The sequence below is a fragment of the Barbus barbus genome (genome assembly GCF_936440315.1).
Source record: "Barbus barbus genome assembly, chromosome: 25".
Taxonomy (NCBI): Eukaryota; Metazoa; Chordata; class Actinopteri; order Cypriniformes; family Cyprinidae; genus Barbus; species Barbus barbus.
In genome coordinates, this window is record NC_136753.1 from 16,066,684 (window position 1) to 16,080,181 (window position 13,498).

Here is a 13,498-nt window from a genome sequence, read left to right on the forward strand (position 1 = left end):
ATTTAACATGAAGTATAAGATTACATGGCCACATTTGACTTCGCTTAAATCATGTTTCATCATTTTTTTAGGAATCGGAAGGAGGTCTGTATGTGTGTATGAACTCATTCCTGGGTTTCGGAAGAGAACATGTGGAGAGACATTACCGTAAAACTGGACAGAGTGTGTACATGCACTTAAAACGACATGTGAAAGAGGTAAGAAGAATGACAAAACTTTTTTTCAAGCTTTTTTATTGTTGGATTCTTTGTAAACTTCACAGAAAAAGTAAATATATGTTTCATTGTACACTCTAAAGAAACCTGTACATATTGAATGTGTTATGAAAACTTACTGAGCTGTATCCAACAACACAAAGAAAGCAAAAGAGACAAAGTTGTAAATGGATTGCTGTCAGTAAATGTCTTGATGAAGAACTTTTGTGTTGTCTGCTCACTGGAGTTGATTTCATTTGCAATGGACACTTTTGGCTTAATTTTTGTGTACAAAATGCATCCAGTAACATAACAAAAGCATTACCATAAACATAAGGTGCCAGGGAATAATATCTTTAATGAGTAAACCTTTCCAGAACAGATGAGGCCAGTATCTTACTAGGTCAAGTTAGAATTTGCCGATTGCACTGCGCTGATTTTAAGAGGAATAAATTGTGCTAAATAAGGCAAACAATAATAAACATGTATTGCAAAGCATTTTCAAATTAGCAATAATTATTATTAAACATGCAAGGGGTGTAGGATGTGTGGATCTGGAATGACAGATGTTCTGATTCTGCAGAAATGTGTGGAGCTTTCTTTGGACTTTTGTCAGCAGATTCAATGTGGATGTGCTTGTTAGGCTATTGGGACTATGTATGTAGCAGCTAATCATTATTTTGATTACGGAGTAGTCTGACAGTTATATTGTTTATTAATTTGATGAAAAAAGATTCATTATTAAAAATATATATGAATTTAAACTATTATTTACAAAAGTGTTCTTTCACATTTCACATCAACATTATCCTCCAAACAATGTGAAATTTAAAGGCAATAGAAACAAATATAGTCAGTCTTTCTATGTGCAATTAAACGTTGTATGCATTAAATTAAACCGATTGCTTTACTATTTGATAGTAGAAGTTAAAATCACTAAATTAAAAATGATAAAGAAAAACAAAAGCAAATATTATGTTTATATTCCATTTCAATAGTCTCTTTACTGTTACTGCTCTCATAAAAAATACAATTACTTGTGTTACACGTAGAATTTAATTTTAGAATTTGTTTTCTTTTCATAGTGCACAAACAAATTTAATCGCCAATCAAATCAATTATTATCATTATCGATTTTATAAATGAGTTGTTGCAATCAAAGTATATGTCGCTTGTTGAGGTCACATCCTTTTGATTTGTCCTCATTTAGTCTTACTTTATTTTATTATAGCTTCCAAAAATGTGGAAACATTCAGTTTAGCAGACATTGATGACTTGGATTTAGAAAGCAGCTAAGAGTATTGAGGTCCTGAGAGAGATATTTTTCACTCTTCATTGTGAGTTCAGTTTTTTGCAGATGACTTTTGTCTGCCTCTTCTTCAAGTTTTAGAGGTTTGCTATACTCATATACCTAAATTTACACAATTCATGAAGACTGCATAGCAAGAGGTCTGTTTGGATTTAGAAAATTTTTGTCCACTATGTTTTTTTTTGGAAGCATCTTTGAATGTTATGGTTTTAATCATGTGATGTGGCAGTTCTTCAGCACAAATTTAGCAATAAACAGGCTGTTCAGAGGGTGGTTTTGACATTTTGGCTTATAAATGATGAGCCTAGCATGGGTCTACTGCGCTAACCCTCTTGGGAAATGTCAGCAAGAAAAAGCACAATAAAGGAACATCTGTATATTTACAATAATTACAGTAAATGTGTTTTCTGAGCTTTTTCACAAACTGAGCGACATGTCAGAATTATTTTCTGTGATAACTAGACAGCATATAACTAGACAGCATGGTAGATTAACAAAAACAGCATGGTACACAGAGAAGAAAACTGAACTGTGCTGCATTATTTAAAACAGCATTTTATATAGTTTTTTACTATATGTACTAAACTCAATGTAATAGATTTTAAATCTTCAGATTTTAGATATTGTCTCATTTTTGAATGTTACAATGACAGTCTTTCCTTATAGCAGTTCTATATTGAATCCCAGCCTGCTCCTATACACTGGCCTAATGATGACTGATTTGGTTGGTCAGAATAGGAATCTAATTATGTAATGGTTTCTTGTTCTTCCAAGTGAATGTGGATGTGCTGGTTAAATGCTCCTATTTTCCTGTCTGGATCTGTCCAGAAACAGTCGGCCCTGTTCCTGTAGCTTTTGTGTTTGCTGTTTATACTTGGGATTACATGAGAAGCCTGTCAGCATTACCCATTCAGTCATTACTCTACAATCTCTTTACTCTGCAATCAATTGATTTTACCATTATGTGCTTTGTACGGAACAATTGACCCAACTGTCAAGTTTCATATGCACATAAATTGGATTTTATCCAGATTTGTAACATGATTCAGTAATATTTGTTGTTCAGTATAGACACACATGCCATTATTACCCATGTTGTTTCCTTTCATGATTTTCTTTTATTAAATTTTCAAAACACCAGAACTAAAATACACCACAACAAACATACAAACAAGGAACAGATACTGTCAGCACTGCTTATAAATATGGAAAATATCCACATCACATAGTACCATATGTGACCCTGGACCACAAAACCAGTCATAAGTTACACGGGTGTATTTGTTGCAATAGCCAACAATACATTGTATGGGGCAAAATTATCGATTTTTCTTTTATGCCAAAAATCATTAGGATATTAAGTAAAGATCATGTTCCATGAAGATATTTAGTAAATTTCCTACCGTAAATATATCAAAACGTAATTTTTGATTAGTAATATGCATTGCTAAGAATGTCATTTGGACAACTTTAAAGGCGATTTTCTCAGTATTTAGATTTTTTTGCACCCTCAGATTCCAGATTTTCAAACCATACATCAGTGGAAAGGTTATTTATTCAGCTTTCAGATGATGTATAAATATAAATTTAAAAGAAATTACCCTTTTGTATGGTTTTGTGGTCCAATGTCACATATAAAAATATTTGAGCACAAAGCACTTTACAGTTTTATGACCCATGTTGTTTCCTGATGTTAATTACAGAAAGCCACAGGTGCTGCAGGGGGTGCCATACCAAGAAGAAGGAACGGAAAAGTATTTTTAGGTAAGTATGTTTTAAAGTAAAAAAAAAAAAAATTCTAGACTAAAACTTCTACCTCAAACCCTTTTTAATAAGCCATGTATTTTTATGTTTAGCAGTCTCAGTCATTACTGGCTGGGGCTAAATTTAGCTAATTTATTTGTATATGCAGTTAGAAACCGTTCTAAATCTAAAGTGCCACATGCTTGCCCTGGCCTAATCTTCTGCTATGGAGGGTTGGTTTACAGTGGCCGACTATGCCTGTCAGCTGCTGTGCCCTATCAACCCCCCAGGCTGACACACTTCTGCCATTGGAGGTATGACGTAGCAGGTGGGGGACCGATGGGCATTTATTCTCAGGCATCCAATCAATATAAACGCCTCCTTCTCTGGTTGAGGGCGGTACGTCAGAAAGGATGCCAGTCATTTTGTAAACCCACAATGCTTTCCCAAATATGTAATTTAGACAACTCAGACTGCTCTATTAAGGATAATATGTCTGCTTGGAGCACAAACATATGCGATCATGTTTCCTTTAGTCTGTCATTTTTCGTTGCCATGTTGTCATGCAGAAAAAAAATGTAAATGTGGCATACTCAAACTAATTAGATTGATGTATTATTCTTCCATAATGATCCACCTAGTAGTTTTTATGACATAATTTTGATCGAGAGACTAGAATTTGCATTGCAGGACTATTTAAGTGTAAAAAAGCCATTTTAAAAGGTTGTTAAAAACCTGAAAATGTAAAATGTGACTCGCTGCCCCTAAAATATACACTTTTTATTAGACATTGATATACATTCTAGTCTCAGATTTGAATGTTTGTGGTTCAATCAAGGGAGCTCAAGAAAATGTTTCATCAAAACATACTAAAAGATAAACATGAATAGAAATCTATTTTTGATTGTGTACATTTTGTGCAATTTCATCATGTGATAATTAATAAATTTTTTGGGGACATTTTAAGCACTTGTTTGGCGTGCAGTCATCCCATCAGCTCTTGATTAAAAATATTTCTCTCTACTTCCTTTCCTGAAGATTTAGAGCTTAACCGTGATTTTAACGGAGATGATTATGAGTATGAAGATGAAGCCAAGCTTGTCATATTTCCAGACCACTTTGAGATCCCTTTACCAAATATTGAGGAGTTACCCGCACTGGTTAGTGAGAGTGTGTGCTCATGCGCCCTGTGTGCCCTGCATGCCAAAGGCCTGATCTGCCTTTCAGTCTCAGTGCTTGCTTGTCAAACATCAAGTCATTATATTATATTCTGTCTGCAGATTCTTTATAATCTCACTGTTTATGCTTCTCATTGTGTGCAGTGATGTCATGTGGTGTGGTTTTGTACTCCTATTTAATTTTCATTTGTTTTAAAAATTAGATCCAAATTCTTATAATTATGTTTGCTTTAAAGCACAATTATTAGTCATTGCTGCCTGAAAACACAGCATGTCTTATGTTTTTAAAGATATTTTTGAAAATATTAAGAGTGATACAGGTTTTTTAGGGGTCAAAGATACCAAGAGAGCAATTTGGCTGATGGCTTTTAAAATACTGATACATTTTAACATATACTTTCTTAATGATGGCAAAAAAAAAAATCAAAATGGAATATTTAATACTTATTTTACACAAAATTTACAACAAATATTTGAAACAAATAATATGTATTTTCCACAGCGCTGTTTGTGAATATCTCAAAATATACACTACCGTTCAAAAGTTTGGAATCAGTAGCAGATTTTTTCAATTGAAAGAAAATTATCCTTTTTTTTCATCAAGAATGCATTCAGCTGATCAAAAGTAACAGTAAAGACTTTTACATTGTTTATAAATTAAAATTCTATTTCAAATAAATGCTGTTCTTTTATCATTTTTGTTGATCAAGAATCACAATTTCCCAAAAATCTTAAGCAGCACAACATTGATAATAATAAAAAAAGTTTCTTGAGCAGCAAATCAGCGTATTAGTATAATCATGTGACAGTAAAGACTATAAAAATGAAAATTCAGCTTTGCCATCCAGAAATAAATTATATTTGAATATGTTTTTAAAGAAAAAATGGTTATTTTAAATTGTAATAATATTTCACAATATTACTGTTTTTACTCTTGTTTTGGTTAAAAAAATGCAGCCTTGGTGAGCATAAGAAACTTTTATCAAAAAACACTGACATGTCTTACCTACCCTTTTTAACAGTAGTGTGCAAACAGATATCTCAAATATTTGAGTAATTACCTGTCGATATATTGTTCTTTCAGTACACATGATGCAAAAAGATTCATTTGTTACAGTTTATGTTGTACTTCGGTTATTCATACAACAAATATAGGAGCACACAACCAAACACACATTTTTGTATTTGTCAACAACTGCATGGTGTGCTTACTTGCTGCTGCTGCACTTACATTTATTATCTAGAAAATAGTTGCGTTATCTAACCTATTTGCCCAGGAGTTTCAAGGCTTTTAAATCTAATTAGTCAAAATCTGCACCACTTTCCAGCTTGCTGTGGTTTTTAAGCACTCATTAGGAGCAATATCACACTATGCAATGTAACAGCTGTAATATAATGTTCACATGTCCCTTTAACTTTCAGGTGACAATAGCCTGTGACGCAGTCCTCAATGCTCCATCTCCATACAAAAAGCAGGAATCTGATTCATGGGAAGAGGAGATCCAAGTATCTAGACATGCCAGAAGTCTCAGACAGCAGGAAAATGGGGTTCGAATTCCTCCCAGGTTGGTCACATGGCAGCCCAGAGTCATATGGTCAAGCATTCTAGAGACTGCTGATGTTTGCTTCAGGTCACCCTTGAATCTGATATGTCTGCTTTCTCTGCCAAGTGGAATAATATCAAAACAAGCTATTGATGTTTGATGAAGAGCTTGAATATGTTTAGGATAACTTATTAATACACTCAGTAGAATGTCTTGACATCTATGCGGCAATGCATATGAGACAAAGCAACCGTTTCAAATATTCCTAAAAACTGCTGGAATGGAATTTTTTTCAGAATTTGGAACCAGGATTCGAATTGAAATTAAATGGCAATCAAATTAGATCCGAGCAGATAAACTGGAATCCCTTTGGGATTGATCTGTGTCTTGTAATCTTTATGTCTTGTAATTGAACTTATAAAAGGAGGTTTAACAGTTTAAGACAGTAAAATAGCTGCAACACTTTTTACCATATTTACTCTAAAATGATCTTTATCTTACAAACTTTAAAAGAGCAGATTTGCATTTTCCTTTGCTAAGGTTGTTGCTAGATTTAAGAACAGACTCAATAGGAATCAGTGTTGTTTTTGTATTATTGATATACTATTATTGTATTTTGAATAAGTTTTTATATTTTCTTTTTTCCTTTTAATTAAAATTTTAGTGTTTTTATTTTTACAGTTTTCTTCCTATTTTAGCTTTTAATTATTTGTTTAATTATAGTTTTAGTAATTTTAGTGCTTCAACTTAATGTTATTTATTTCTAATTTTTTATCCAACATTTATATTTTTTATATTTCTGCTTCACTTTTAATTACCGAAAACAATTCGTTTTAATTAACAATAACAACACTGAAGGTGTTGAACACTTTTCTTTAGCCATGTGGCAGATCATCTCAAAATGGCCAAATATGGGCCAACTGATTGGTCTAGCTAGCTGATATATTGATATGTTGGAAATGGTCTCGGTCTTGGTCTACATGGTAAGATTACAGGATACAGTCAGTGTATTATAGAGTAACATAGCCTCCTCACTTTGAAGACACCTGCATTACCTGAACTGAAATATGAGGAGTTCCTCTCCTGCCTGTTTGTGTCTTCAATACGGTTTATGTCCTATTAGCGGCTGGAAGTGCGCCAAGTGTGAAATGAGAGAGAACCTGTGGCTAAACCTGACGGATGGCTCTGTCCTCTGTGGGAAGTGGTTCTTTGATGGGAGTGGAGGGAATGGACATGCCCTTGAGCACTACAAAGAAACCAACTTTCCCCTGGCAGTTAAACTCGACACAATCACCCCAGATGGAGCAGGTAAGTGTCTCTCAATGACAGGTTTTCATGTGTCACAGACTTTCAGAGAATATGTTGGCACACATGTATAACACACACAGAAAATTTCATGCTCAAGCATAATTTAGACAAAAACAGATTATAGAAGGTTTAACGGATGTTTCAGTTCATGTCTCTCTTTTGCAGATGTTTATTCTTTTGATGAAGAAGAAGCAGTGCTTGATCCTCACATATCAGAACATTTGTTACACTTTGGAATAGATATGCTGCAAATGCAAAGGGTATGTCCACCCCCCCCCCCACACACACACATTTTATTTACACATTTCTTAACATATTACAGTTTTCCAGATTTTCAAAATAAATGTACAGGTCCTTCTCAAAAAATTAGCATATTGTGATAAAGTTCATTATTTTCTGTAATGTACTGATAAACATTAGACTTTCATATATTTTAGATTCATTACACACAACTGAAGTAGTTCAAGCCTTTTATTGTTTTAATATTGATGATTTTGGCATACAGCTCATGAAAACCCAAAATTCCTATCTCAAAAAATTAGCATATTTCATCCGACCAATAAAAGAAAAGTGTTTTTAATACAAAAAAAGTCAACCTTCAAATAATTATGTTCAGTTATGCACTCAATACTTGGTCGGGAATCCTTTTGCAGAAATGACTGCTTCAATGCGGCGTGGCATGGAGGCAATCAGCCTGTGGCACTGCTGAGGTGTTATGGAGGCCCAGGATGCTTCGATAGCGGCCTTAAGCTCATCCAGAGTGTTGGGTCTTGCGTCTCTCAACTTTCTCTTCACAATATCCCACAGATTCTCTATGGGGTTCAGGTCAGGAGAGTTGGCAGGCCAATTGAGCACAGTAATACCATGGTCAGTAAACCATTTACCAGTGGTTTTGGCACTGTGAGCAGGTGCCAGGTCGTGCTGAAAAATGAAATCTTCATCTCCATAAAGCTTTTCAGCAGATGGAAGCATGAAGTGCTCCAAAATCTCCTGATAGCTAGCTGCATTGACCCTGTCCTTGATAAAACACAGTGGACCAACACCAGCAGCTGACATGGCACCCCAGACCATCACTGACTGTGGGTACTTGACACTGGACTTCAGGCATTTTGGCATTTTCCTCTCCCCAGTCTTCCTCCAGACTCTGGCACCTTGATTTCCGAATGACATGCAAAATTTGCTTTCATCCGAAAAAAGTACTTTGGACCACTGAGCAACAGTCCAGTGCTGCTTCTCTGTTCAAAAGTGGCTTGACCTGGGGAATGCGGCACCTGTAGCCCATTTCCTGCACACGCCTGTACACGGTGGCTCTGGATGTTTCTACTCCAGACTCAGTCCACTGCTTCCGCAGGTCCCCCAAGGTCTGGAATCGGTCCTTCTCCACAATCTTCCTCAGGGTCCGGTCACCTCTTCTCGTTGTGCTGCGTTTTCTGCCACACTTTTTCCTTCCCACAGACTTCCCACTGAGGTGCCTTGATACAGCACTCTGGGAACAGCCTATTCGTTCAGAAATTTCTTTCTGTGTCTTACCCTCTTGCTTGAGGGTGTCAATGATGGCCTTCTGGACAGCAGTCAGGTCGGCAGTCTTACCCATGATTGTGGTTTTGAGTAATGAACCAGGCTGGGAGTTTTTAAAAGCCTCAGGAATCTTTTGCAGGTGTTTACAGTTAATTAGTTGATTCAGATGATTAGGTTAATAGCTCGTTTAGAGAACCTTTTCATGATATGCTAATTTTTTGAGATAGGAATTTTGGGTTTTCATGAGCTGTATGCTAAAATCATCAATATTAAAACAATAAAAGGCTTGAACTACTTCAGTTGTGTGTAATGAATCTAAAATATATGAAAGTCTAATGTTTATCAGTACATTACAGAAAATAATGAACTTTATCACAATATGCAAATTTTTTGAGAAGGACCTGTATATCTTCATAATACTTGACTATGCAGATTGTACAATATATTAATAATAAATAATAATAATACATTTCTTACTAAATATCTTTGTTACAGATAGTGCTGTCAAATTATTGATCATGTTTTTGTTTACATGATATATGTGTGTATATTGTGTATATTTATTATGTATATATAAATGCACACACATGCAAGAATATATTTCAGAAAAATTGGTTATTTTTATATATTAAATATATTTATTTATAATATAAATTATATGAATATAAATATAGACATGTAAATATTTTCAAAATATATACTGTATGTGTGTGTATTTATATATGCATAATAAATATACCAAGTACACATACATATAGTATATAAAAAAACTTTTATTTTGGATGCGATTAATCGTTTGACAGCAATAGTTACAGATAATATATTTTTTGGTAACACTTTAGTACAGGGACCAATTCTCACTATTAACTAGTTGCTTATTAGCATGTCTACTGTTAACATATTAGCTGTTTATTAGTACTTATAAAATACATATTCTGCATGACCATATTCTACATCCATAATCCTACCCAATACCTAAACTTAACAACTACCTAACTACTAACTATTAATGAGCAGCAAATTAGGAGTTTATTGAGGCAAAAGTTGTAGTTAATGGCGAGAATTGGACCTTAAAATAAAGTGTGACCTTTTTTATTTTTTTAAGTTATTAATGGGTCTAACTTCTTAAGTATTTGGGGGTCTGGCCATCAAAAAGTTTGAAAATCCCTATTTTAACAACTAGTTAAATACTAGCAAAAACAAGCAACACGGCCTTCTTCAAATCGTCTCAAATGTCTATGTCCATCCCTCACAGACAGAGAATGGCCATCATACAGACAACCACGTCCAGCCGCGTGTGAGTGACTGGGAAGTGATTCAGGAGGCGGGTCTAAAACTAAAGCCTGTCTATGGCTCAGGATATACGGGCCTCAAAAACCTGGGCAACAGCTGCTACCTGAGCACCACTATGCAAGTGCTTTTCACTATTCCAGAGTTCCAGAGAGCGTAAGTAGCTTAAAGCCCTTAATGGTCAAATACATTCTACATACTTGTCCACACTCTCCTACCATTGTCTTTGAGTCTGTGCACAGTAAAAAAGCTAAAGTAAAAAAGCTGGGCTTGAATGCTGTCACACTGTAGAAGTGACATTTCTGGCCATTCAAGATGAGTTTGTTTCTTATTCACAACAGATTTGGAGAAATTTAGCATTACATTTTTTGCTCACCAATAGATCCTTTGCAGTGAATGGGTGCCGTCAGAGTCCAAATGGCTGATAAAAACATTGCAATAAACCACAAGTAATCCACATGGTTATAATCCATCTATTAACATCTTGTGAAGTGAAAGTCTGCATGCTTGTAATAAACATGAATTTTTTTAACTTCAAACCATTGCTTTCAGCTAAAGTATATGAGTCCTCCATAATATTAGATACTATAAAATTACTTTCAATAATATAACTTTTTCCAGTGAAAGTCATTTTGATGAGAAATAAAGCACCATGAAAGCACAGATAAAGCACCATTTACAAGCAAAAGCAGTCCAAAACAGTTCTAAACAAATATTTCAGTGGATTTTGATGTGAGAGCACAACAGAGGATGGACTTTGACTGAAGGAAGAGCTATTATGGACCCATATTTTGGCCACAAGTGATGGTTTTGGTTTTGGATAAAACGTCTTAATGTTAGATTTGTTTTTTACAAACATGCAACATTTCACTTAACAAGATGTAAATTGAATGACTGGAGTTGGACTCTCATTCTGATGGCACCCATTCACACACTTGGATGGCCTGAGAATGAGTACATTTTCAAATTTACATTTTCAATTTTGGGAGAACTGTGCCTTTAATCTGTGCCTTCTACCAGTTTGATTGCTTTTTTTTTTGTATGCTAATGATTTTATTTCAGTGCCAGATTTAAAGGGTCTTTACTCACTGAAGTCAATATGCAGGTGCGACAGTAAGAAATGATTGCTTTTCTTTCCAATATTTATTCTGCAGGTATGTTGGGAACCTACAGAGAATATTTGACTACTCACCCCTTGATCCAACTCAGGATTTCAGCACACAAATGTAGGTGTTTTTGTCATGGAATGATAATATTATATTACATTTATCTTCTTTTTATTTCTGAAATTCAAGTTATATCTAATTCTTGTGTAATATATTTGCAATGCAGTATTATACCGGTTGCATGAGTTTTACAGGTACATTGATTGATAATTAATTGAAAGTTTAATTTGGCAGCACTTAGACATCTTTCCTAAATTGTGTCTTTTTGTTTGTTTCCCTACCTTTTAAGGGCGAAACTCGGTCATGGACTTCTCTCAGGCCAGTACTCAAAACCTCCAATGAAATCAGAAGTTATTGAACAGGTGATGAAAGAAGAATACAAGGTATTTGACTTGGTCTGTCTTGTTGATATTTGGCTCGATTAGGTCCACATAACGCTGTTTACACTTACAAAATGCTTGTCAGACCAGTACCCTAGTTACTTTATTGTGATTTATTTGAGACAACCTTAAGGTACATTCATATTAACATTTTTTTTGCAATAACTGGAGGTCATTCTTTGGGAAATTGAGGTGACAACAACAAAAAAGATCACACAACAAAGTTGCAAATGAGCAGGAGCACAGGGATTGCAGACATGAATGATGAATGTACCTTTGGTGTGCTTGTTTGGCTTGTCTGATTGTTTGTTTGAGAGGAGCCACAGTATCTGATATTAACCGATCTATTGTATTCTAAAAGTTATCTAATATTCTTAAGCTAAATTAATGTTTTAGTTGTCCTGCATTGTTTTTTGTGTGTGTGTTATAATAAAAGACTAAAATATGGTAATTTGGAGGTCCACTGAATTTCTACAGAATTTTTAATATGCTTCCAAAATAATATATCATAAATCGTTTCTTGTTCAAGGAATGCATGGGCTTAATTTTATGCATTTTTTATGAAAAAAAAATGCTGCTTGCCATTTTCCTAAAGTTCAGGTTTGTGGCCTTTTAAGAGTGTTTAAGAATGTCAACTGCAATCCAACTTAGGTTTTCTCTTTTCTGATGGCATTTTAAAATGCATTTGGTGACCCTGAGCCTAGATGTATCATGTTGTTTTCTGTCTTCTGTAGCAGCTGCAAAGAGGGATTTCACCTAAGATGTTCAAAGCGCTGGTCAGTAAAGGACACCCAGAGTTCTCCTCAAACCGGCAACAAGATGCTCACGAATTCTTGCTGCACTTAATTAACCAGGTGGAGGTACGAATGTGTTTCTCTATCATGTGCTTCTTTTCTGGAAAACACAATATTTCCTTTCATGTTTGAAAGAAATTGTTCAGAAATTGTCAGCTTGGCATTAGACATTTTTCTAGATGACTTCTTTTGTGCATTAGGGTTTGATACAGAGTGAGGAAACTTTCCCATTTGCACTCTTCTTTATTAAAAAATTATTTTAGAGAATCAAGGGTTTCTAGGGTTTGGTTGGATTTCCCCAGACGTGTTTGTAGACTTTGAGTCTTGTCAGCAGGCTCTGATTTCAGGAGACACATTCGACTGCACTCTCTACCCCTCTGGCAGACACACACTTCAAGTGACTTTCTCAACTGAGTTAAAATTAGATACCTCTATCGGTTACACAGGGCAGATAATGCTTCCTGTTACCCTCCCCACTTGGTCCATGTCCAGAATGAAAGCCGTTGCCTTCCCTGACACTTTTCCGTGAGTTAAAAACAAACAACAGTAGGGGCCTCACTGTTGGACATTAACATTGAGATACACTATGTCAACAAGAAATATAATTCACAGCCTATTTTACTTTTCTTCTACAATGTGGCATATTTTAAATAGACTGGATCGTGAAAAATTGCTTCTATTTGACAGGTGGCTGGAGAGAGGGTTTGGAAAATATAAGTGCTTGGTGACATCAGCTGAAAAGCAAAATCAATTCAGAGAGTTCAGCAGGTTATTAAGGAGCATTCACACTGATAGTAATTTGCTTTTTGAATTAGAATTGCCAGTTTCCTTTGATCATTGATGATGTGGCGAAGTTGAGCAGAATTCAACTTTATGTAAATAATATTCAAAAGTCTCTTTATATATTGTATCTTTTTATATTGTTAAATGTTACTACAATTTAAAACAACTGTTTTCTTATATTTTAAAATGTAATTCATTTTTGGGATGCAAATAAGTCACATGATCCTTCAGAAATCATTCTAATATGCTGATTTGGTTCTCAAGAAACATCTCTTATTATTATCATTGTTG

At 34.8% G+C, this 13,498-nt stretch overlaps 1 protein-coding gene across 1 annotated transcript in view; it reads left to right on the forward strand.

Annotated features, from left to right (window-relative positions):
• Positions 1-13,498, forward strand: part of LOC306844852 (ubiquitin carboxyl-terminal hydrolase 13) — a 28,643-nt gene that overhangs the window by 1,551 nt on the left and 13,594 nt on the right. Inside the window, exons 2-11 of the mRNA XM_079377266.1 lie at positions 72-197; positions 3,207-3,267; positions 4,285-4,406; positions 5,847-5,989; positions 7,092-7,276; positions 7,442-7,536; positions 10,050-10,240; positions 11,239-11,310; positions 11,540-11,633; positions 12,365-12,490. Of these exons, the coding sequence (XP_079233392.1) occupies positions 72-197; positions 3,207-3,267; positions 4,285-4,406; positions 5,847-5,989; positions 7,092-7,276; positions 7,442-7,536; positions 10,050-10,240; positions 11,239-11,310; positions 11,540-11,633; positions 12,365-12,490 (1,215 nt within the window). The remainder of the gene's footprint in view (positions 1-71; positions 198-3,206; positions 3,268-4,284; positions 4,407-5,846; positions 5,990-7,091; positions 7,277-7,441; positions 7,537-10,049; positions 10,241-11,238; positions 11,311-11,539; positions 11,634-12,364; positions 12,491-13,498) is intronic.